The 26,740-nt window shown below is 42.8% G+C and overlaps 2 protein-coding genes across 5 annotated transcripts in view; one reads left to right on the top strand and one right to left on the bottom strand.

Moving 5' to 3' along the window:
* LOC147998985 (disks large homolog 5-like) overlaps positions 1-26,740 on the top strand; it is a 57,385-nt gene that overhangs the window by 15,404 nt on the left and 15,241 nt on the right. For 2 of the 4 annotated variants that reach the window (XM_087596037.1, XM_087596038.1), the window contains exons 1-3: positions 23,644-23,798; positions 24,860-25,019; positions 26,213-26,356. In XM_087596037.1, coding sequence (XP_087452163.1) covers positions 25,009-25,019; positions 26,213-26,356 — 155 coding nt within the window. In that variant the 5' untranslated portion in view covers positions 23,644-23,798; positions 24,860-25,008. Of the gene's footprint in view, positions 1-893; positions 1,062-2,061; positions 2,138-3,207; positions 3,322-23,643; positions 23,799-24,859; positions 25,020-26,212; positions 26,357-26,740 lie in introns of those variants that run through there. The other 2 variants (XM_087596039.1, XM_087596040.1) reach the window with 2 other exon arrangements.
* On the bottom strand, positions 2,353-15,814 carry LOC147998986 (disks large homolog 5-like). The gene is made up of 7 exons (XM_087595391.1): positions 15,713-15,814; positions 6,895-7,000; positions 5,703-5,970; positions 4,381-4,524; positions 3,583-3,749; positions 2,756-2,861; positions 2,353-2,638 (listed from the first exon to the last, which is right to left on the bottom strand). The coding sequence occupies exons 1-6, from the start codon at positions 15,812-15,814 to the stop codon at positions 2,797-2,799; spliced, it is 852 nt and encodes a 283-aa protein (XP_087451517.1). The 3' UTR covers positions 2,353-2,638; positions 2,756-2,796.

The raw sequence follows: 26,740 nt of genomic DNA, 5'->3' as shown, positions 1-26,740 counted from the left end.
TAGGTCGTCATTAAACGTCTGGTAGAAAGGCTGCATTAAAGCCTAGTGGCCCTCATATATATTTTTTAATTTTTGTAGTGGCATCGTCTAAATACTATCTATTTTCTTATGAGAATAATCTTATGACTCTTTGTATTATCCTCTTTGTTTGTAATTGAATGATTTTAGTACTAAGTTTATTTCCTGCCATCAAATCATACCAGACTCTCTGTAGGATAAGGCTTTGCCTCATCTTGGTAACAGCAGCATGTGATAAATGAAGCTTTTGCTGCTCTCTCTAGTGGTGATGACGTCACAATCTCTGTGTAAACCATCCACAGCCTGTTTTTAGGCTGTATTATAGTAGACCACCATTTCAGTGTTACCTGCCAGGTGCCGTGGGACACTAGTAACACACGTCTGCATGCACCTCGACAGTTTTCATTACAGTCTTCTAAGTCATTTTATGAAAATTGATAGTGAGTTCATGGATGAACATACACAAACACCTGCACAGAAACACAAACAAACACAAACTCTCTCTCTCTCTCTCTCTCTCTCTCTCTCTCTCTCTCTCTCACTCTCTCTCTCTCTCTCACACACACACACACACACACACTTTACTGACATGGTACACATTCTTTGCACACCAAAAATAAAGTGAGCAGTAATGAAAATACACCAATAATGGAGTCGATGAAGGGAGTTATGCAGAAGCTGGGACTTAGAGTTACTTAAAGGCCCTATGCAGGCTCTCCTTTTGTTGGAGGAGAAATTTCAAGTGCAATGTGGTTCTTTATTTTCTATCTCTAAAGCACACAGGCTATGGTGGAATGTAGGGCTTTGAGCATGTTTGGAAAGTACAATCACACTGAATTAAATCCTAGGGCTGGAACCCTATTAATCTTCTACAGAATTACAGAGCAGCCTGGATGAAGACACTCAGCTGAAAAGGTGGACATCTCAAGACAGGCACTGGACAATGGCTGAAGACTTGTCTGAAGACTGGAAATATTTTGAAAATTCAGAGAGAAAAAAAAGGACCCTCTGACTACACCGTACTCTAAGGACAGTTTATGCAGGTTAGGCATGGCATGAACTATTGTCTCATGTGACAGATGTCAGCACAAAGTATCCAAGGTATTGTATGCCAATGGTAGCATCAACAGGACAAAGCACACAGTGTCATGAAGACATAAATTATGAGTTTGTGTAGCAAGACCCAGGCCTCTTCCAGGTTCTTAGATAGTAACTGAGAACCTCAAATACGGTAGTGATGTGATAGTGTGGGGGTGAATCTAGTTACAACTAGCTTCTATTGTGACACAGATGACTCTTTTTGTGTCATGGTCAGCTTATAATGAATGACTAGACCTAAGCATGAGAATAACCAAATACTACATTGCTTCTCTAGCTGCTGAGCTTTTAAAAGCCCAGGGTTACAGCAAGCTTTTGTGGACATACTGGATTGGTCCTTGTGTACTTTAACTCTCTGAGTCACCTCCACTCTCAGTAAGTTAGTTCAATTCCATAAATTGGAAATCAGTCACCTGGAAAAAATACATTCTCAATATGATCCCAGATTGGCCATGGAAAAAGGGTAGCTTGAACTGTCCCACCTAGGTTCTGGGCCTGCACAGGCCTGCTCTCCAACAGAAACCTGTGTTCACAGCTGCAGGCTGCATTCACTATGGGTGTCCTTGAGGTTCTTCCCTAAACTGCTTAGATTAAAATAATTTTCATGCTAACAATCAAAAAACTCATTATGCCAATCTGGCCAACAGGAAGCTAATTTCTATTCTGTATTTTGTCAGATGTGCAGAATACATATGGTCATCATTGATAGTAGGTGAAAGATCTGCTCTAATATGGACACTAAGTGGTGCTGGAGGATGATCCTGACCCACAATGAGGAGTGGTGACACCAGAGCCCTGTAGGGATGGCTGGCAAGCTAACACATTGAACATGCACAGCTCAGTAAATTTCCTGTGAATACACATCTACTGAGATCTCTCTATTTGATTGGAGGTGATCCTGTCCACCTAATACAGTACATGATGTGGAAGGACAAAAGCACCTGCAGGAGCTGTGGTGATGACTCACAGGATAGAGCATCTGCTACTCTCTCAGAAGAACCACATGGACCCTAACAATTGGGTAAAGCATGTCAGTGATTACTTCATAAAGTGTGTGTCCGAGAAACAGCCACATTTTCCACACAAAAGACACTGTCACACTGGGTACCCCTTGGTGACTTTGAATTCACTTATTAGCCCAGGATCCATGGAACATGCAGAGATCCATCTCCACCTGTCAGTTCTAAGTCCACAGGAGGGGACAGAACCCTTGAATAAGAATGATGGTCTTAAGAGTCAAGAGATAGAATTCAATTTTTATTCATAAGGAATTCATTTTTACAACAAAACAGGATTAAAACAAATAAATTAAAATATTTAAAAATATTTGAAAAGATAAAAACAGTAACAAGAACATATAAATATGAAACAACAAAAAGAAAATTTCAATTAAAATCATAACAAAAATATTTCTAAACACCACAATCTTAACGAACATTTGGAAGCACAGATGTATTGCTGTTTCTCCTCTTGCACACATAATGAAGGGCGGTCCCCCAAGTTGTCTCTCAAGTGCTGTTTTCTGAGAAGAAAGTAAGACCTCAATCAGTTTGGCTGGCTTAGTGTTATATAAATTTAGGGTCTCTAAGCAATGACAAATTAACTCTGAGGAAGAATACTCATCCAAAAAATTTGTTACCATTCAGGATGTTTGTCATCAGGGACTCCTGAGAAAGCAACTTATTCCTCAGGAAGCTCTCTTACTGGTGTGTGTCCAATTCCAGCTCTCTTGTACTTTCTGAGACCTGGGAGAGGAAGGCAGTTTTTCAGACACTGATTTGGTGGTGAAATGCAAGGCAGCTGTCGGAAGGCTGCCTTCTACCATCTCAGTTCTATTGGACAGTCAACATGGACCTTTTAACTGATATCATTGTTGCTAACTCTGTGGGCAGGGCAAAATCTCCAGAGAGCCTCAAAGTAATGTGGGCTGCCAATATGGGACCCAGACTTATACCAGTGCAAACCAAGAACAGGGCAATGGAAGGAACCTCATTGGGTTGCAGGAAGAAAGTAGATGTCCATATGTCACCAAGGTTAAAACCAATGACAAGTTCTAATTTGACATTTGCACTTTGTTCTTATCCCGCAAAGGTGCTTCCCACACAAGAAGTCACATGACCACAGAGTGTCATTTGTCAAAGAACCAAGAACTTGTTCAAAACTCTACAGAGCATCCAATCTATCACGTGGATATGCAATAATGAGGTATGTTATTAATCTGTCACCATTTCTATACTGCAGCTTCAAAAAGAGCAGACAAATATACTTGCAAAATAATTCAGTTTCTGAAAAGTGGTTGGCTTCCCAGAATACTTGTGCATAGGCAGAGCAATGAACAATTCCATTACATGAGGTGGTTGGCTGGTTGTGAGTGTAAATTAGAAAGGTGGTAGGAGAGAGCAAAGATGTATCAAATTGGCAAACTTTATCAGATATTTTTAAGCTAACACAGCTGCTCAACCCTACCAGATGATGCTGGGTCTGGACGTTGCTGGTCTTTATCTTTCTTGTTGAAGTCAACCAAATTTTTCTGGTTCAGTGCACAATCAAGATGTACCTCCTTGCTCTCCTGCTTCAGTGGGACCAACTTCTTCATACATGTGTTCTCCATCAGGAGCTGGCTGAGCAGGTTTCTGGAAATACAGTCTGCATAGTAAGATCATGCTGCCCCTTTCTCCCATTCCCACTCCCGAGTGCCACTAACTCCACCAGGACCCAGATACCCATGAAGACTTAACAGAATTCATTTCGATACATATAAGGCTGCTGCACAAACCACAAAGAGTAAATTCCGGGAAGAATAAATTGTTTGTTTGGCCCGAGCACCAATTAGTGTCCACATCTCTCAAAAAGAACATGGATCTACAACTATCCATGAAAGCCCAATGCATGGGGGCAACATCAATTAGTAGTGGGCAAACACCCTCAAAGGAGGTCAGTAGAACCAAGAGAAGGTCATGCTAACCATGTGGTCCACACACTGAGTTTTGTAAAACCTGGTATGACACCATAGGTCCAGGTCAGCCTAATAACCTGCTGACTTCAATCAGTGCTGTTCTATCTAGAGCGTTCTGCAGATGCCTAGACAATCCTGGGATGAGGAACAGTCTTTTGTGGAACTGAAAACTGAGTCCTAATGACCCTGGCACACTGATGTGTAAACAGCACAAGAGATAGAACCAGAGCTGAAGACCGTCCAATCCAGAACAAAGAAAGTCAGAAATGGCCATTCCACAGGTGATAGGCTTTCTGACCAGGACTTACCTAGAGAAGGTAATCTCCTTCTTCAGCTTATGGCTGTTCTCATGGATCTCAGTGTTCTCCATCTCTAAGTTGTGCAGAATTGACATGACCGCCTCCTCCATTCTCTCCAGGTCTTCATAATATGGATTTGGCCTGAAGTGTGGCCTGGCCCCAAATGATAGAATACAATGAACATCAGCATTTAGGAATATATGAGCTCAGGGTGGGTCCTGTACTACACCAGTCCTGGAAGGACACCTTCTGAATTCTACATATTGGATCTTCTTCAGCTTCAGAAACGTGTTTTTCTGCGTCCAGGACACCAGAATCTCGGCATCCAGATGGAGGCTTCCCTGGCTCCCTTTGTTCAATCAAGAGGAAATCTGCAGTCAAGCCAGTTAAGCTATCAAGAGCCTCGGCCACACCTCTCCATGCTCCCCCACCCAACACACCCAGAAACCGGTGATTACTTTTCTCCTGTTTTGATAACAGACCATATATCAACACAAAATTATAATCTGCACAAGGAATACAAATATACAGACAAACGTGGCCACATAGGCAAAGAACTGTACTGTTGACAGTGGGGCTCCCAGAACAAAGCATTCACATGACCATGAAAGTGTTACAGGTAAATACTCAGGCCAAGACATAGACCCCTATATTCCATGTGTGGAGGGAAATATAAACATATAAAAGTTGTGCATATGCATTTGGATGTATGCACACACAGACTCACAGACTGAGACACACCCACAAAAAAAAGAGAAAAGTTAACAGAATCAGAGAAAGAGAAAAACAAATATGGAAACAGAGAGTACTGTGAGAACCAGGAGAAATGCATGCACCATTGCTGTCTCAGAGTGCAAGACACACAGACAATAACAAACAGGCCTGAGCCTGAGACCTTCTAGTCAAGCATTGAGATGAACAGTTTGGGAACAGGCCCCTCGGGCTGCTGCCTGGTTCTTCCAGCACTCAGTCCCCTGCCTAGCAAGTACAGAGACTCACCATAAACTCACTGCAATTACAATCTTGCAAAGCCACCATCTGTCAAGGGCTTTGCAAATGCACACTAGACACTCACTCTCCCTGACTTTATCCCCGAATTCTTCATTCAGACCACAAGATCTGCTTTTCAATAAATTAAGCAGATGAGTCCATTTTCTATCTTGCTCCTCAGGAAGGGTCAAGGTTCTGAATCTCCTCTATATGGGAGGTGAGGTTTAGCACAGGGTGGTTAGGGAGGCACAGCTTTCTAGAACCCAAAACCTTAATGGGATAAGAAGAAGGTGACCTTGCAGACCCAGGAATGAAACAAGACCATTTGGAGCGATTCATACCTGTTCTTCATGGATCTCTCTGTCAGAAACCTCAGGCGATCTCTCAGGTCATTTCTCTCCTCGGTAATGAGCTGCAGCTCTTTAATCAGCTTCTCCTTTTCCTTCTTGGCCTGATTCTCGCTTAGTTCAGTGCCAGGGGATGATGTTTCTCTCCCAGCGTCTGTAGGTAGAAGAACACAAGTGAACCTGCATGGGGAGAATGCATAGAGTGTACATAGACCACAGTTAGGCCTAAACAGGAGAACAAGCCTGGAACCCAGTGTCACTGCTAGGCGATTGGTCTATGCTTAAGAGGCCTCCTCAGTGGATCTCAGTTCTCCCACTACTCTATAGAGACCAAGAGATGTAAGCATCCAGGTGTTCCCTATTCCGGACATCAGGTGCTTACATGGACCACGGAGATGGCTTCTCCAGGATTATCATCAGCTGAACAGGGTACAGCTTGGTTTCAGGACCCTCACCCCTGTGGGTTCGAACTCAGATGATAAATTCACCATCCACAAGACTTGAGTGATTGGAGACACTCAGATGTCCTACCCTGATACTCTAGGCCAACAACTTTGGATTAAAAACACATTTCCATGGAGGACATGTTCAACAGACTTATCAGTTCCCCTATTTGAAATACCAAATGCCCGAGAAGTTCCAATAGGTTACAGGATGAATCTTGGTCCACATGTTCCAAATACTTTTGGTATTTTAGAAACATGTTTGTAACACACAACCTCTAATATATAAAGCTAACGATGACCCTGCCAGTTAGAAGAAATCAGAGGAGGTCGAAGAACATAAGGTTATTGCCTGGAGCACAATTCTCCCCCTGTTCCTACTGTCAGATATCCACTGAATTTAAAGAAGCAATGATAGTGAAGTACATTGCTGCCCTGTCTAAACTCAGAAAAGGTGGACCCTCCATGACTCCTGATGGTGTTATTATACAATGTAACATAACAAATGCACTGTAAAAGTAAAGACCAGAAGTTCACAGAATAATAGCATTGGCCTTACCATATCCTCCCAGTGGGGATGGGGAAACTAAAGTTCTGAAATCCTGACTTTCAGGAATTGTGATATTCATGGAAATTCAATTTCTTTTCAGATGCTCCAGTTGTTGTGGCCCATTGCTAGAAAGGTCAGCTTAAGCCTGCAGCCCCCCTGGCAGGAAGCTCAAAATACACTACCCAGAACTTACTCAACATTCCCCAGAAGTGCTGTCTTTGTCCATCATTACTTTGAGACGAAAGGCTAGACTCCTTCACTTTAGTCTCTCCAGAATCGACGTTCCCCCTCCCAAAATGCTTGCGAAGACGGGAAAACATGTCTTAGCTTGTAACCGCCAGACTCAGACTGAGAGAAACTAGGGCACTGGTTGTCACTACAACACTGGTGACATCAAAGAGGATGCCAGAACTCTCTAGGAGACAATAGAATGTCCAAGAAGGGACAGCAGATGTCATGGAGAGCAGACTTTGCCTCCCTGCTAATGTATTCCCTGTAATGAGCATAAGCAGAGGTGCCCTTTCCAGGAGACTTTCCTGGGGCAGAGTCACTGAGCATCTCCTGCTTCCAAAGCCAAATTTTCCTCAAGGCTTGATTATAAAAACCTTAGTAATTCTTATGCATCTAAATGAATGGTTCCTTCCATATCTTGCCCCAAAATGTCTCATCCTAACTCAAATTGTCCTCATTCACCAATGTTAGCCATTAAACCTTCCTGAGATTTCACACCAGATTGAATATGCAGTCAAAAGTTCTCTTGTCTCATTCTGTACGGGTGCTTTATATCACATCAAGAAATAGTCTGCATGGTAGGTTACAACATGGGTGTGTGTTAGGGGAACACTCATGAAGTCATGTGCTTAGCAATTGACAATTGCCAGAAAATTCCTTAGTTGAAAGAGTTGAAGTCTTTATGGTGCTAGGAATAGTGTGGAGACCTGTTGGCAGACGAAAGTGCAATATTGGACCCACCAATGAAGGGAACCTCATGCTGCTTGTGGGGTTCTCATCTCTGCGCCAATGTCACCAAAGGAGCACTGCTGACAGGCCTTCTATCAGAAGCTGAGCTTCTATCAGAAAAATAAAATAGTCAAGAGATATAGGGGGTGCAGATAAAGGTGTAGGACGAGGCTATACATATCACTACGTGGATAGAGCAAGGACCCAGCACTTGTGCTCTGGGTCATGGGCTTCCCCACAAACACAAAAGCATCTGTCACAGTAAAAAATGGATACTGTATTGAGTGCACACACTAACACTGATTGATCAGATCCATACCCCAGATTTTGGGGGCAGATCCATGGCCCCAAATATCTTCCTCTCAACCTATACAGCAAAAAATAAGAAAGAAAGAAAAGAGTCAAAACAAAAAGCTCAAGCTTCTCATATGAGGATTGCAGGAAGTTTGATCTGGTGGTCAGTTCTGATTAGGCCATTTTAGATAGAACAGTGCACAGTGATGCTTAAGGTGATGGGTCCTATATAAAGCTTTCTGCAATATTGGAATTTTAACAAGCCTCATCCAGAACATACAGAACAGGAAAGGATGTGATCACCATGTCCTTGCTCTCTATCAGGTTATTTTTCTGTGTCCGTGATTGTCAGCCATAGACAGCAACAATCTGAAATAGCTGGTAGACATGGAACAAAGTGGCTAAAACTATAGTTGTGGGTTGCACACCTCAACTGTCAAAGGCTAATGCTGTCCTCACAGTCCCTGGAGGCCCCTCTTGTAAGACTGTCTACTGGAAAGTAGAAGCAGGTTTATCTGAGCTCAAAGTGAACCTGGCCAGCTAGGAAGAGGGCAACATGGGATACTTGAGACTCTGTCTAAAACCAGCACAGAAACCCACACTTCCTTCAAAGCATCATCTATGAATTCTTGATTATCTACCATTCTCTCCCTACCAGTCTTTCAGACTGGAATTGTAGAAAAGAACTGGAAATGATCTTCCTATTCTGAAGACCTTGATCTCTCTTTCCTTAGGTGCACATTAAGAACTCATGCAAATGGGTATGACCATCTGAACATCTTAGTATCATCTACTCAGTATATCCAGCATAATACTGTGCCTATGGCAATCTCAAGCTTCCCTGAGTGTTGCTGACCCAGCAAGAAGTATGAAGTACTGAGGTCAAACCCCAGTGATCCTTTCAAGGGTTTAGAAGAAAGCCATCAGAGAAACTCCACTTCTTTGTCCTTAGATTAAATCAAGCTGATACAATGTGAACCTGGTGGGCTATTTAACCATGCATCTTTCTGCCAACCCCACCTTTCTGAATTCAGTCCATGTGAACCTGCATGCGGAGAATGCATAGAGTGTACATAGACCACAGTGAGGCCTAAAGAGGACAACAAGCCTGGAATCCAGTGTCACTGCAAGGAGTTTGGTCTTCGCTTAAGAGACCTCCTCAGTGGGTTTCAGTTCTCCCTCTACTCTATAGAGACCAAGAGATGTAAGCAGCCAGGTGTTCCCTATGCCTGCTGACACACGCAATAAATGCAGTAAATTTTAATTTCTGTTCAATTGTTCAGTAACTTACATACACTTGCATATTGCTGTGGAAGTGATGGGGTTTCGTGATCAGCATTGCATTTAACAATGCATAACCAATCATCCCTCCTAGAATGATTCTGTATATAGAGAAAGAAAATTTATTAGAATGGCTTATAGGCTGTGGTACAGCTAATTCAACAAGGAATGGAAGGTCTAAAACGCAGTAGTTACCCCTGTTGAAGCCAATCCCCCTAGCATAGCTGTAGCCATTTTGTTCCATGCCGGCTAGATACTTCATATTCTTGCTGTAATATGTCACATATCATTGTTGTCTGAAAATAATTTAACACAGCAGGGTCAGGAATGATCACATAACTTGTGTATGTTTTTTTTTTATCGGTTATTTTGTTTATTTGGATTTCAAATGTTAACCCCTTTCCAGTTTCCCCTACAATAACCCTGCATTCCACCCCCTTCCCCAGCCTCCTCGAGGGTGCTCCCCCACCCACCCATTCCCGAAATACTGGAAGGAAATACTTTATGTTGTCAGGTTTCTTAATCTTAAATTTCATAATTATAAGCTTCATGTAGGACCAAAAAATTAAAGGTCAATATGAGGGCTGCAGAGATGGCTCCATGGTTAAGAGCACTGACTGCTCTTCCAGAGGTCCTGAGTTCAAATCCCAGCAACCACGTGGTGGCTCACAACCATCTGTAATGAGACCTGATGCCCTCTTCTGGTGTGTCTGCAGACAGCTACAGTGTACTTATATATAAATAAATAAATCTTTAAACAGATAAAAAGTCAGTATGAACCTTTGTTGTCTAAAATGGCTTGAGTCAGGGCTGACAAACAGACAGCCCTTCCAGCACCTGCCTATGAGCTCACAGTTTTAGGCTTTATAAACTGACATAGAAAAATGTCCAGGGTCCTAGCCTGACAAATTCTCAGCTACGTCTCTGATGATCAGTCTTAGGGTGGGCATTCAAAAAACCATCCCTCTCTAAGTGAGGTCAGAGTTTGTGTGGTTTATGGGGCAACTCCTGGACCCCAACGGTTTTGTCCATAAGGCTGGATATTTCAGCTGCTCTTCAGTACATGCAGGAATCCTGAAGAAGTAGGCAAATTAATAAAGCAAACTTCCTTCTTCCATGTCCTTGATATGAGCTGCCAGCAGAAGGTGTGGTCTAAACAACAACCAACGGATTGGGTAAAGGTCTTTATCAATCCTACAACAGATAGAGGGCTTATATCCAAAATATACACAGAACTCAAGAAGTTAGACCGCAGGGAGACAAATAACCCTATTTAAAAAATGGGGCTCAGAGCTAAACAAAGAATTCACAGCTGAGGAATGCCGAATGGCTGAGAAACACCAAAAGAAATGCTCAACATCTTTAGTCACAAGGGAAATGCAAATCAAAACAACCCTTAGATTTCACCTCACACCAGTCAGAATGGCTAAGATCAAAAACTCAGGTGACAGCAAATGCTGGAGAGGATGTAGAGAAAGAGGAACACTCCTCCATTGTTGGTGGGATTGCAGACTGGTACAACCATTCTGGAAATCAGTCTGGAGATTCCTCAGAAAATTGGACATTGAACTACCTGAGGATCCAGCTATACCTCTCTTGGGCATATACCCAAAAGATGCCCCAACATATAACAAAGACACATGCTCCACTATGTTCATAGCAGCCTTATTTATAATAGCCAGAAGCTGGAAAGAACCCAGATGCCCTTAAAGAGAGGAATGGATACAGAAAATGTGGTACGTCTACACAATGTATATTAATCAGCTATCAAAAACAATGACTTTATGAAATTCATAGGCAAATGGATGGAACTAGAAAATATCATCCTGTGTGAGGTAACCCAATCACAGGAAAACACACATGGTATGCACTCATTGATAAGTGGATATTAGCCCAAATGCTCGAATTACCCTAGATGCACAGAACACATGAAAATCAAGAAGGATGACCAAAATGCAGATGCTTCACTCCTTCTTTAAAAGGGGAACAAGAATACCCTTGGCAGGGAATAGGGAGGCAAAGTTTAGAACAGAGGCAGAAGGAACACCCATTCAGAGCCTGCCCCACATGTGGCCCATACCTATACAGATATTAGGTAAGATGGATGAAGCAAAGAAGTGCAAGCCGACAGGAACTGGATGTAGATCTCTCCTGAGAGACACAGCCAGAATACAGCAAATACGTAGCCGAATGCCATCATTAAACCACTGAACTGAGAACGGAGCCCCCGTTGAAGTAATCAGAGAAAGGACTGGAAGAGCTTGAAGGGGGTTAAGACCCCATATGAACAACAATTCCAACCAACCAGAGCTTCCAGGGACTAAGCCACTACCCAAAGAGTATACATGGACTGACGGTGGACTCCAACTGCATACATAGCAATGAATAGCCTAGTAAGAACACCAGCGGAAAGGGAAACCCTTGGTCCTGCCAAGACTGAACCCCCAGTGATCATGATTGTTGGGGGGAGGGCGCTTATCGGGGAAGGATGAGGAGGGGATCACCCAAATAGAAGGGGAGGGGAAAGGGTTGAGGGATGTTGGCCTGGAAATCGGGAAGGGGAATAACAATCGAAATGTAAATAAGAAATACTCAAGTTAATAAAGATGAAAAAAAAATAAAAAGAAAAAAGAAGGTGTGGTCCAGATTAGAGGTGGGCCTTTCCATCTCAAAAGATCTGAATTAAAGATTTATCTTCTGATCTCCAAGATTTGGATTACAAGTAGGTCTTCTTGCTTCAGAAAATTTAATTAAGAAAAAAAAAATCCAATGGTGCTAATGCCTTTAGCCTCAGCATCCAGGAGGTAGAGGCAGGTGGATCTCTGAGTTCAAGGCCAGCCTGGTCTACAATATGAATTCTAGGACAGCCAGAGCTACACAGGGAAACCCTGTCTCAAAAAAAACAAAGAAGAGGAGGAGGACCAAGAGGAGGGGGTTGAAGAGAGGAAAACAGAAAGAAGGAAGGAGAGAGAGAGAGGGGGGGGGGAGAGAGAGAGAGAGAGAGAGAGAGAGAGAGAGAGAGAGAGAGAGAGAGAGAGAGATCCCCCTCACAGGGCGTCAAGCCATTTGGCATTAGTTAATTCCAGGTACACTCAAGTTGACAACCAAGAACAGCAATCCCATTACGTGGTTGTGATCTCACCCTGGTAGGCTCCTGAGTAGGAGGCTGAAGCAGGAGAATTGCCATAAGTCTGATGCCAGCATGAACTACACACGTGTTCCAAGCCAAGCCAATCTCAGCTACAGTTTGAGATTCTGTCTGAAAAATATGAAAGAGAAAGAAAACATAAATTCCTAGAGCAGTGTTTCTCAACCTTCCTATGGCCTCAACCCTTTAGAACAGTTCCTCAAGCTGTGGTGACCCCAACTACAAATTATTTTGTCGCTACTTCACAACTGTAAATTTGCTACTGTAATGAATCTTTATTGTAGTGTAAACTATTTGATAGGAGACCCTGTGTGGGTCACGACCCCCAGGCTGAGGGCCTTTGCCCTAGAGGCGGTCTTGGCCCAGATTATATAGTTCATATTATGATGGGCTCTCTCAGCGTTTGAAGGTCAAGTATATTCACTTGTACCATCAAAACTTAAAAATTCAGTTGAGCTGCTGGCTGGTACGGTGTGACATCCCCCAGAATACCTTTGCCATTTTGTTCCATGCCTGCCAGCCATTTCATATTGTTGCTGTAACACGCCTGCTGTCACTGACGAGGAGAAGGGACTTGGCTCAAGGACATGCTGACCACACACCTTGTTTTGTTCTGAATGTTCTGTATGCGGTTTGCTAATCTAGAGAAATTCTAGACCTGAAGGAGTGGTTCTCTGAAGTGGACACAGGTGAAAGGCTAAGGCAGATGTGTGAAGGAACGTTTCACTGAAGCAGACACAGGTAAAAGGATGTTCTGCTAAAGCACGCATGTGAAGGGACACGTGATGAAGGGTTCTGCACTAAGGACACACATGCATTGGTCTGCCTTGCATTCTGTAGTTGAGCTGCATTTGTTGGGACTTCATAGAACCACAGCAAAAACCCTTCTGGTGGGCTGTGTAGTTTCTCACTGTTTCCTTGGACTCGTGCTGATGGACAGAGTGATGTCAGCTGAGACAGACACATGTGCTGACGCAGGACACAAGCTGAGGCCAGGCCCATGGAGGACACGGGATATTGAGAGGGAGTTTGGATGGAGTTATGCTTGCGTAGCTTGTTGGTCTGGGGTCTCTGCTGATCTCTGCTCGCCTGAGAGCTGCTCTTACTGACTGTGTAGCATCTTGGCTGCTCTTTGTTCCCCTTGGACAGCCCTCAGGACCAGGCGCTCCTCTCCGTTAACCATGGCTGCTGTCCTCTTCCACTCTCCTCTCCATCACACATGTTCTTCCTTTATTCTCTGGCAGCTTCTTCCTCCTTCTTCCCTCCTCATGATCCTCTCTAGCAAAGCCCTCAAAGCTCCCCTCCCCCATCTCTCTGCTGTGCAGCTGTTGGCTGTTGGCTTCTTTATAATCACAGTTAACTGGGAGCAGGGTCAGTTTTTCAGGGTTAACCAGTGTTGAGTTCAACAAATTAGCATTAAAATACAAGCAGCATTAGGCCAATACACTACAGGGGTTTTTGTTTGTTTGGTTGGTTGGTTTGGTTTAATTTTCATTTACCTTTTTACTTGAAATTTTATTTTTCGCTATTTTTTATTAATCGGTTATTTTATTTATTTACGTTTCAACTGTTGTCCTGCTTTCCACACTCCCCTCATCAAACCTTACATCCCGTTTCTGCTCAGCTTTGCCTATGTGACAGTGCTCCTGCACCCACACATATCCATCCCCACCTCACACCTCTAGGATCTGCATTTGGTGGGGCAATAGGCCTCACCTTGAACCATAGAGCATCCTTGCATACACTTTGGCTGGCAGTTTGGCCCCTGGGAGCTTTGGGATTAGGGAAAGAAGATCTGGTCAGATATTAAATCCAACGATTGCTGCTTTCTCTTCTTTTTCTGGTTATAGGTGAAATTATGTTTGTGTGCTTATCTTTTTATAAATTATTGAGAGAAGATTAATGTCTTGGTTTTTCTTGGTTATAGTTTAGTTCATTGTCTTGGAGTTTTCCTCCTATTAGCCTCTGTTGTGCTTTCTTACAGAAAAGAATTGTTTAAATTTGGTTTTCTCATGAAATATCCTGGTTCTTCCTTTTATGGTGATGGAGGATTATGCTGGATATAGGGGCCTGTGTCTGCATTACATCTGCCCAAGATTTTCTGACTTTTAGAATCTCTGTTGAGAAGTCTGTTGTAATTCAGATACGTCTGAATTTATTTGTTACTAGATATTTATACCTTACCCCTTTTAATGTTCTTTCTTGATCTGTGCTTTTAGCGTTTTAATTATTATGTGAATGGAGGAATTTTTCTGGTACAATTAGTTTGATGTTCTGTAGGCTTGTTGTACCTTTATGGCCTTTTCTTTCTTTACCTTATGAAAGTTTGCTGCTATGATTTGTTGAAGATGTTTACTGGATCTATGAACTAGAAATCTTAATTCTCTTCTCTATCTATTATCCTTAGGTTTCAACATTTAATTGTGTCCTGAAATTCATGGATGTTTTGGATTCAATAAACCATACATGTTTATCTGAGATGGGTGTTTTGTGCTTTGTGGGATGACCTCCTTGACCCCAGGCTGCATGAAGAATCTCAGCTGACAGTGGGGACATAAATTATAAGTATGTGTAGCAAGACCCAGGCCTCTTCCGGGTTCTTAGATATTAAATGAGAACCTCAAATACAGTAGTAATGTGATAGTGTGGTGTGAATCTATTTACTATTCTCTATTTTGATATAGATGACTCTTTTTGTGTCATGGTCAGCTTATAATGACTAGAAGACCTAAGCTTGAGAATAACCAAAGACTAAATTGCTTCTCTAGCAGCTGAGCTTTTAAAAGCCCTGGTGTGACAGCAACTGTTGGTGGACATTCTGGATTATTCCTTCTGTACTTTAACTCTCTGTGTCACTTCCACCATCACTAAGTTAGTTCAATTCCATAAATTGGAAATCCAAAACCTGGAAGAAATACTCTTTTTTTTTAAAGATTTATTTATTCATTTATTATATACAAGTACACCGTGACTGTCTTCAGACACACCAGACGAGGGCATCAGATCTCATTACAGATGGTTGTGAGCCACCATGTGGTTGCTGGGATTTGAAGTCAGGACCTCTGGAAGAGCTGTCAGTGCTCTTAACCACTAAGCCATCTCTTTAGCCCAAGAAATACTTTCTGAATATGATCTGAGATTGGCCATGGAAAAAGGGTAGCTTGAACTGTCCCACCTAGGTTCTGGGCCTGCACAGGCCTGCTCTCCAAAAGAAACCTGTGTTCACAGCTGTTGGCTGGCTAAGAAAGATTTCACGAGACGTGATACACAGCACTCGGACTTCTGCTTCAGTCATCTGCACAAATTTTCCCGGACGATATCCTCATACCTCCAGCAGGCGGGTGATGAAACTGTCCACTCTCAGCTCCCCTTCAGCCATCTTGTGGCCACCAGACTCTCCTCCCTGCAGCAGGAACAAGGGCTTCTCCATGGTGGCTGCAGCAGCAGTGGTGGTTTGGCATTCTCACCTAGGAGGCCCTATGCCTTTCTACCCCAGTTCCAACTCACCTCAGGCCCGGGCCTTCCCCCCATCCACTTCCCACGGAGCAGGGAGAGCAGCACCCACTAGAAATAAAAGGGAAGCCCTTGGTCTTGCCAAGAGTGAACCCCCAGTGAAAGGGATTGTTGGGGGGAGGACGGTAATGGGAGGAGGATGGGGAGGGAACACCAATAGAGAAGGGGAGGGGGGGTTAGGGGGATGTTTGCCTGGAAACCCAGAAAGGTAATAACAATTGAAATGTAAATAAGAAATACCCATTTAATAAAGATGGAGAAAAAAAGAGAAAAGTGTCACACATTTAAAACAGAAGAATATGGACCCTAATTTTAAAGCACAGCTCTGTCAATTAACTAAACCTTTAAAAAACTCAGAAAATCAGGCCAAACAATATTTTCTCGGTTTATGTATCTGTAATGTCGCATAAATAATAATGTCCGTTTCTTGCTATTGTGGAGGGAATTAAATAGTTAATATGTAATCATGGAAATTTTGAAGTACCATCCATTTTTCTGTTCATTAAATCAATCTTCCTCATTTCATTGATCAAGTATGTATGTTTTCTTTTCATAATTACATGTATAATAAAAACAGCATAAAAACCTTCAGAATTGTATAAGCTTTCACTTTTAACAAATTAAATTAGTTGTTCTTTGTATTTCTGCTGAACATTTAAATGTTCTTTATATGTCCCAATGCGAGTTTATTAGGTACCTATAAACTTTAAACTCTTTGCCTGAGAGCATGAGTACTATTTAATTATATAGTAACTACACTCAGGCTGTCTTTGTATTAGAACCAATTATATCAGACTCTAAGAAAAATTACTATTGCGTAAAAGTTTGTGTGTGTATGAGTGTGAGTGTCTGTGTGTGTGTGAGTGTGTGTGTGTGAGTGTGTGTGTGTGTGTGTCTGTGTGTGTGTGTGTGTGTGTGTGTGTGCAGCACATGACCAAACAACTTTCAGGAGCCATTTCTCTCCTTCTGTCATGTGGGTCCCAGGATGTAACCCAGATGTTTGACTTTGGCAATAAATAATATTACCCACTAAATAAATAAATAAACAAACAAAAAACAAGCCACCAATCCACTTTAAAATAAAGGCCAGAAGTTCACAGAATAGTAGCATTGGCCTTACCATATCCTTTCTTTGGGGATGGGAAAATTAATGTTCTGAAATCCATGACTTTCAGGAATTGTGATATTCATGGAAATTCAATTCCTTTGCAGATGCTCCAGTTGTTATGGCCAATTGCTAGAAAGGTCAGCTTAAGCTTGCAGGACCCCAACCATCCCTCCCCCCGCCTCCACAGATGCTCAAAAGACACTGCCCAGAACTTACTCCACATTCCCCAGAACCACTTTCTATGTCCAACATTTCTTTGAGACGAAAGGTCAGACTCCTTCACCCTAGTCTCTCCACAATCGACATCCCCCCTCCCAAAACACTTCTAAGACTGGAAAACATGTCTTAGGATGTATCTGCCAGACTCGGACTGAGACAATCTAGGGCACTGGTTGTCACTACAACATTGGTGACATAGCAGAGGACGCCAAGAACTCTCTAGGAGACAATAGAATGTCCAAGAAGGGACAGCTGATGTCATGGGGAACAGACTTTTCCTCCCTGCTAATGTTCTCCCTGTACTGAGCATAAGCTGAGGTGTCCTTTCCAGGAGACTTTCCCGGAGCAGAGCCACTGAGCACCTCCTGCTTCCGAAGCCAAATTTTCCTCAAGGGTTGATTATAAAAACCTTAGTAATTCCTATGCATCTAAATGAATGTTTCCTTCCAAATCCTGCCCAAAAATGTCTCATCCTAACTCAAATTATCCTCCTTCACCAATATTAGCCATTAAAAATTCCTGAGAAATAATACCAGTTTGAATATGCAGTCAAAATGTTCTCCTGTCTTATTATGTACAGGTGCTTGAAATCATATCAAGAAATAGCCTGCATGGAAGATTGCAACATGGGTGTGTGTTAGGGGAACACCCATGAAGCCTTGTGCTTAGCATTCAATGGTTGCCACAAAATTCCTTAGGAGGAAGACTTGAAATCATTATGGTGCTAGAAACAGTGTGGAGGCCAGTTGGCAGAGGAAAGTGAAACATTAGAGCCACCAGTGAAGGCTCCTGTTGGGCCCTACCTTGGTGTTTCCCTCCCCCCTCGCTGAGCCTTTCAGCCTGCTATAGCAAGAAATTGTTTACACCTTTGCCAGCTGCTCTTAGCCCCTGATTTGGGGCTGGGATTTTCCATGGCACCCTTCCTCCCCACTGAACTTTCCTGCTTCTTGTTTTTAAGAAGCTGTTTATGCCCCTGATTGGGCTGGAACTTTCAACACACAGACTTGTCCTATTTTCTTGGTTGGGGATTTTCACCTGCCTTGTTGTTTTTCCACGGCTTTTGCCTCTGGTATATAAGGAGATCTCAGTAAAGCCTTGGTGGCACTCGCTAAAAAGGGGTGACCCGTGTACGTGTTTTCTTTCAACCCCACAAACCTACACCGGATATTCACACACTGTTGGCGCAGGCACTGACAATAGGTATCACAATAGAAACTAGTAACTAGATTTAACCAAACTATCACATTAATGCTGCATTTCGTGGTATTTTTTTTTTTTTTTTTTTTTTTTGCTCGCCTAGAAACTGGAAGAGGCTTGGGGTTTTCCATCCTACTCATAATTTATTATCCTTCCCAACACTATGGGCTTTGTTCTGTTAATGCTAACAGCGCCATCCAATACCTAGGATATTTTCTACTGACATGTGTGACATGAGACAAAACAGTCCCTGTCATCCCTCACCTGAATAAACTTCCTTAGAGGACAGTGTAGTTGGAGGGTCCTTCTTTCCTCTCCAAGATCGAGAAACATTTCCAGTCTTCAGACAAGTGTGTCAGCCATTGTCCAGTGACTGTCCTGAGATGTGCGCATTGTCAGCTGAGTGTCATCATCCAGCCTGCCCTGTAATTGTTGTCGATGATTAATAGGGTTCCAGCCCTAGGATTTAATTCAGTGCTACAGTACCTGCCAAACATGCTCAAAGCCCTAGCTGCCACCCTAGTCCTGTGTGCTCTAGAGAAAGAAAATAAAGAACCACATTGTCTATCAAGTTTCTCCTCCAATAGAAGGAGAATCTGCATCCAGTCTTTTAAGTAACTCTAAGCCCCAGCTTCCCCACAGCTCCCTCCTTCGATTCCATTATTGGTGCATTTTCAGTAACGCTCACTTTATTTTTGGTGTGCAAAGAATATGCACCATGTCAGTAAAGTGTGTGTGTGTGTGTGTGTGTGTGTGTGTGTGTGTGTTCATCCATGAACTCACTATAAATTATTATCAAATGACCCAGAAGACCGTGGAGAAACCTGTCGATGTGCATGCAGAATTATGTTACTACCGTTCCATGGCACCTTGCAGGGAACACTGAAATAGTTGGCGGCTATAACAGAGCCTAAAACCAGGCTATGCATGGTTTTCGGTGAGATTGTGATGTGCAACACCACAACAGAGATCCGCAGAAGCTTCATTTATTCCATGCTGCTGTTACCAAGGTGAGGCAAAGCCTCATCCCATAGAGAGTCTGGCAGGATCTTATGAAGGGCATAAACTCAGGGTTGAAATCAAGCCTTTAGAAACAAAGAGAAAAATACAAAGTCAAGGAAAGCAAGAGCTGTCTTTTCTTCCTCTTTTTTTTTTTTTGAGAACATCCACAAGAGAGACAACCCCTTCCTCAAACTACCAATGCACAAGAGAGACAATACATGAATTAAAAATCAGAAATGGAATGAGGAACATAACAACAGACACCGAGCAAATTCCAAAATCATTAGTTCTTACTCCCGAGGACTTTACGCCAGAAAACTGAAATATTTATTTGATATTGTTGATTTTCTAGACAGATAACAATTACCAAAGTTAAATCCAGATATGGGAAGATATCTAAAAAATACCCCTAAGAAAATAGATACACTCATTAAAGTTTGCCTATATTATATATTGTATTGCTTTCTTTTTGCATGATTAAACCCCTTCAAGGACATTTAGCTGTGTTATAGACAGTGTTACTTTTAAAACAAAAGAACAGAGAAAGAAATTGTGGAGTCATTGAGTTACACTTCCCAGACAGGATCAAGGAAAGACGGCTGAGAGATGCAAGCAGGGGCTGGAATGCCGCCCTTGAGAAGGAAATGTTTTTCTCACTTTACCTTACACTATGTTGTACTATGTCCTATTTTTGTGGAAGCAGCTCTCATGCTCTCTGGGTTATGACAAGCATATTGTGATACTAGGAAGAGGGGTGATTTGCTATACAGATATTTTAAGGAGAAGCCTTTGCTTAGTCTCACTTCTTTGCCTAGTCTTGCCTCAGTTGTTCCTGGTATCATGGGAATAACGATCTTATTATATCTTGCCAAAAGGGAAAGTGAGGTAATGCATACTCATGACTATATAAGGGTTAATAAGCTTGCAGCTGCATGCAGTTGCATCTGCCTTTGCTCTGCATCCCCTGTGTCCTGGTTATTTGTGACCATACCTGGGCCCCCAACACACTAGATGTTGACAAGCATCACCCTTCTCACTGTCAGGTTTATTTTCGTTCTTTTTTGAAATCTATGATGTGGAGGCGTATTACAGCAACAATATGAAATAGCAGGCAGGCATGTATGAAAATTGCTGTGTTTAAGCTAGGTGTGGGGACAAGTCCTCAAAAGGAGCTGTTAAGATGGGAAACAAATAATGCATTTGTTGCTGGAATTGAGTTGACTCAGCTGTGTTGCTCTGCCTGCTCAGTGTCCATTCAACATCATTCTGTTTCTACAGAGGAACTCAAGGTTTGCCCCAGCCGCCTGTGAGCTGTGATATGGGCAGAGAAAGGCCAGGACACAGTGGTGATTTCCCATTCCTCAGTTATGCTGAATTTTCCACTACTGAACTTGTATACACAAGTCCAGTGTGGTCAGTTATTATAGATATTTGTCATTTCTTACAGAGGGCAACTATGATTGACTACACCCAATTCTATAAAAAACAAAACTCAGGAAACCTGGCCCTTGGCAGCAATGAATCAAGAAATATCTAGGATGGTGGGGCATGAATTCTGCCAAGCAATGAACTCAGATAGGTGGGGTTGTGAGGAAGATGTATGGTTGAATAGCCCAATAGATTCACGTTGTATCATCTTGATTTAATCTAAGGACAAAGAAGTGCAGTATCTCTGATGGCTTTCTTCTAACCCCTTGAAAGGTTCACTGGGGTTTGACCTCAGTTCTTCATTCTTCTTGCTGGGGCAGCAACACTCAGGGAAGCTTGAGATTGCCATAGGCACAGTATTAGGCTAGAAATGCTGAGTAGGTGATACTAAGTTGTTCAGATGGTCATACCCATTTCATTTGTTCTTAACGTGAACCTAAGGAAAGACAGATCAAGGTCCTTGGAATACAAAGATCACTTCCAGTTTTTTTCTACCTTTCCTGAATGAAAGACTGGTTGGCAGAGAATGGTAAAAATTCAAGAATTGGTAGATGATGCTTTGAATGGAGGGTGGGTTTCTGTGCTGGTTTTAGACAGGGTCTCAATTACCCCATCTTGTTCTCTACGTTGCTCGTCAGGTTCACTTTGAGCTCAAATAAAGCTGCTTCCACTTTCCAACAGGTAGTCTTACAAAGGGGCCTCCAAGGACTGTGAGGACAGCATTAGCCAATGAGAATTGAGGTGTGTAACCCACAACTATAGCTTTATCTGAAAGACCCTCAGACAGAGGAGACTCTCGCTCCAGTCCTGAGGACAATCACCACCCCATGAATACACAGGACTCAGTCTTGATGTAAAACAAGAGGTTTACTTTGGGATACCAATGCACTGGGGCTCGACACGGTCCTCACGCAGGAGGGATGTGAGGAGCCTCGAACAACAGAAATGTACAGCTTAAACAGTCATTTACGATCACACAGTTTCATTAGCTCAGCTATGTTGGTGCCAAGGATAACTAAGCAGATGTTTCTCGTCCTGGAATTCCTGGGATAAGGCCATAACCACATCAATGCAGCTATTTCAGTACCAAGGACGTCTGACTTGATATATGTTTTCTTATCCTGGGGTTCCCAGGACAAGGATCAAGGATATCTGTCTTGGCAGGTGTTTCTCTTCTGGAGTTCCCAGGACAAGGCTATAGCGATGTCAGCCTATAGCACAGCTGCATTCAGTACCAAGGACATCTCACTTCTATAGTGGTCAGTCAGCTTCCCAGAGATGTTTCCTGTCTTGTAATTGCCCTGCAGTAAATATGTTCTATACCCTCTGTTCTTATGGTCGGGCAGCTTCCTAGAGAGTGGGTGGGAATGTGCTTTCTGTACTTTCTGGTCTATTGTCTAACGTCTAGGGGCTAAGCGAGAGCCAGCTTAAAAGATTCTCATGCTTAAGAAATGGCAGTACTGATATCAAACGGGGATCTTTCATATCCACTTTCTTCCAAGTCTACCAGCCATCTCAGATTGTTGCTGTAATGTGCCTGACAATCAAGGACACAGAAAAATAACTTGATACACAGCAAGGACATGGCAATCATATCCTGTGTCGTTATGTATGTTCTGGATGAGGTTTGTTAAAATGACAATATTGCACAAAGCTTTATATAGGACCCATCAAATTAAGGGTCACTATGCACTGTCATAGCTAAAATGGCCTGGTCAGAAGTGACCACTGGATCACTCTTCTGTCACTTCACATGAGAGGCTTGTGCTTTTTGTGTTTTTTAGTTTTGTGTTTTTTTTCTTATTTATTTATTTATTTATTTATTTATTTATTGCATTATATGTTGTCAGGAAGATAGTTCAAGTCATGGATCTGCCCCCAAAATCTTAGCTTTGCTACTAATACTGTAAACAGTATTAGTGTATGCATTCAATAAAATAACTGTTTTTTTTTTTGTACGATAGATGCTTTTGTGTTTTGTGGGGTGATCCATGAAACAGGAGTGAATATGCTTGTTTCTTACTCTGTCCACTGAGTTATGTCTCTAGGCTTGTCCTACTCCTTTGGCTGCATCCCCCCCCCACATCTGCTGACTATTTTATTTTTCAGATGAAATCACACGTTATAGCTTAGAGAGGCCTGTAAGCAATCCTACTTTGGTAACTTAAGTGCAAAGAGGAGAGCCCCACACTCAGCCTGAGGGTGAATTCACTGGTGGATCCAATATTTCAGTTTCCTCTGCTAACAGATCACCACATTGTTGCCAGGACCATAATGAATGCAATTCTTTCTCCTAAGGAATCTGGTGGCAACTGTCAAATGTTAAGCACAAAGCTTCAGGTTGTACTTATAACACACACCCACATTGCAACCTACCCTACAGGCTATTTCTGGGTGTGATTTCATGCACCTGCACATGATGAGACAGGAGACCTCTTTGGCTACTTATAGGAACTGGTGTGATTTCTCAGTAATCTTTAATGGGTAATATTGCTGACTGAGGAGAATTTGAGGTAGGATGAAACATTTCTGTGCAGGGATTGGGGAGGAAGCACTCATTTAGATACATAGCAATGACTTAGGTTTTTCCAATCAAGCCTAGAGCCAAATTTGGCTTTGGAAGCATGTGGTGCTCAGTGGCTATGCCACAGGGAAGTCTCCTGAAAAGGGCACATCAGTTTTTGCTCAGTACAGGGAGAACATTAGCAGGGAGGCAAAGTCTGTTCTCCGTGACATCAGCCGTCCCTTCGTGGACATTCTATTGTCTCCTAGAGAGACCTTGGAATCCCTGTGATGTCACCAGTATCGTTGTGACAACCAATTCCCTACTTTTTCTCTTAGTGTCCAAAGGATATATCCACAGACATATTTGCACGTCTTTGTAGGCGCTTTGGGAGAGTTGATGTTAATAGAGAAGAGTCTAGAGTGAAGCAAAGGAAACCTAAAGGTAATGATGGACACAGGACATGGGGAATGTGGAGTAAGTTCTGGGCAGTGTATGTTGAGCTTCCTGTCAGGGGTGTGTGTGGAGGTCTTCCGCTGGCCTTTTTAGTAATGGGCCACAACCACTGGAACATCTCCACAGATATTGAATTCCATGATTATCACAATTCCTGAAAGTCAAGGTTTTCACATCATTAGTTTCTCCATAACCACATGGAGGATATGGCAATGCCTATGCTATTATTGGGTGAACTTCTAGTCTTTACTTTTACAGTGCATTTGGTATGTTAAATTGATATAATAACACCATCAGGAGTCATGGAGGGTATAACTTTTCTGAATTAAACAGGGCATCACTGTACTTCACTTTCATTGCTTCTTTAAATTCAGTGACTATCTGACAGTAGTAAGAGAGAATTGTGCTCCTGGCCATGACCTTATATTCTTAGAACTCCTCTGACTACCTCTGGCTGACGGGGCCAATCTTACCTTCATACATTAGAGGTTCTGTGTGGCAGATATTTTTCTACAGTAGCCAAACTATTTGGGGCAGGTAGAGAAAGAGCCTGTAACCTACTGGCACTTCTGGGGCATTTGTCATTTCAGTAGGGGGAATTAATAAGTCTGTTGACCATGTCCTCCCCCTACATGACTTTTTAATGCAAAGTTATTGGACTAGAGTAACAGTGTAGGATATCTGAGTATCCCTGATCAATCAAGTCATTGTCGATGCTGAATTGATGATCTGACTTCTGAAACCAGAGGGGTGAGGGTCCTGAAACCAGGTTGTAGCCTGCGTACCTGATAATAATCCTAGAGAAGGCATCTCTCTGGTACTTGTAAGCCTGTGTGGGCGGGCATAGGGAACACCTGGCTGCTTACATCTCTTGGTCTCTATATAGTAGTGGGGGAACTGTGATCCACTTAGGATGCCTCTTACACAGACCAAACTCCTTGCAGTGACACTGGCTTCCAAGCATGTTCTCCTGTTTGGACCTCACTGTGGTCTGTGTATGCTCTATGCATTCGCCCCATGTGGGTTCACTTGTGTTCTTCTACCTACAGAGGCCTGCAGACAGACGTCATCCCCTGAAAATGTCCTAAACAAGGTGCAGGCCAACGAGGAAGAGGAGAGGCTGAATAGAGAACTGGAGCTAACTACCAAGGAGAGAAATGAGCTGACAGATCGCCTCCTTTATGTGACAGGTGGATCCATGAGCAAGAGGTATGCATTGCTCCAAACAAACGACCTTGTTCTAAACCTCATCTCCCATAGAGAGGAGATTCAGAACCTGACCCTTACTGAGGAGTGAGTTTGGAAATGGACTCTCTGATTCCTCCTGTTGAAAATCTGAACTTGTGATCTGAGTGAAGAATTCAGGGATAAAGTCACTGGAGCATGAGTTCCCAGTGTACAATTGGAAAGCCCTTGACAGGTGGTAGCTTTGCAAGGTTCTAGGTGCTGTGAGTTTGTGGAGAGTGTTTGTACTTGCTAGGAAGGTGACTGAATGCTATCATCTCATGGCAGCAGCCGTAGGTGACAGGTCCCACATTCTTCATATCAATGCTTAACTAGAAGGCCTGAGGGTCAGGCCTGTTCCTTCTTGTCTGTGTGCCTTAAACTCTGAGACAGTAATGGTGCATACATTTCTACTGATTCTCATTGTGCTCTTTCCATATTTGTCTCTCTTTCTCATTCTCTGAGTCTGTTTACTTTGCTTTTCTTGTGGGTGTGTCCCAGTTTGTGTGTCTGTGTGTGCACAGGTCTGCATGCATATGCACAACTTTTATATGTTTCTGTGTCCCTCCACCCTTGGAATTTAGGGGTCTGGTTTTTGACCTCAGGATATACCTGTATAATAGTTTCATGGAGGTGTAAGTACTTTATTTTGGAAGCCCCACTTTCAACAGCACAGTTCTTTGCCTGTGTGGTCACATTTGTCTATACATTTGTATGCCTTGGGCAGATTATAAGTTTGTGGCAATATCTGGTCTCATCTCCAGAATTATGTGTACTGTCTGCCTCTAGAATATTAGTTATTCGGCTTGTAGCATTCCACTTGTCAAAACAGGAAAAATGAAATCAGAGGTTTCTGGATGTGTGTGTGTGTGTGTGTGTGTGTGGGGGGGGGGGGGGGGGGGTTGGGTAAGCTCTGTGGCCTAGGCTTTTGACAGCATAACAGGTTTGAATGCAGATCCAGACCTCCTGATTGAAAAAAGCGAGCCAGGGAACCCTTTATCTGGGTGCTTAGCTTCTGTTGTCCTGGGCACACAATTACAAGTTTCTGAATCTGAAGAAGATCCAAATATGTAGAATTCAGAAAGTGTCCTTCCAGGGCTGGGGTAGTACAGGACACAGCCTGAGTTCATATAATCCTAAACCTCGATGTTCATTGGGTTCTATCTTCCTGGGGCCAGCCCCTACTTCAGGCCAAATCCATTTTATGAAAACTTGAAGATAAAGGAGAAAGAGGTCATGTCATTACTGCACAACTTAGACACAAAGAACATTGAACATCGTGAGAAATTTCAGGAGCTCAAGAAGGAGATTAACTTGTATTGGTAAGTACTGGTCAGAAGGGCCCATCACTTGTGGAATATCCATTGCTGCCTCTCTTTGTTCTGGACTGGAGAGCCTGTAGCTCTGGGCCCATCTCTTCTGCTGTTTAAATATCACTGTGCCGTGGGTCTTTTGGACTCAGTTTCAGTTCCATAAGAGACTGTCAGTTATCACCACAGTGTCTATGCATCTTTAGAAGGCTCTGGATAGAACTACACTGATTCAGGCATCAGAGTGTTATTAGGCCAACCTGCGGCTCTGGGGTCATACCAGGTTTAACAAAGCTCAATGTGTGGACCATATGGTTAGCATGACCTCCCTTGGTTCTACTGTCCTCTTGTGGTTGTTTACTGCCTACTAATTGATGCTGTCCCGATGCATTGGGC

This window comes from Rattus norvegicus, chromosome 19 (genome assembly GCF_021556685.1).
Source record: "Rattus norvegicus strain SHRSP/BbbUtx chromosome 19, alternate assembly SHRSP_T2T, whole genome shotgun sequence".
Lineage (NCBI taxonomy): Eukaryota > Metazoa > Chordata > Mammalia > Rodentia > Muridae > Rattus > Rattus norvegicus.
The sequence above is the reverse complement of the archived record's forward strand: the minus strand, read 5'-3'. Positions and strand labels throughout refer to the sequence as shown.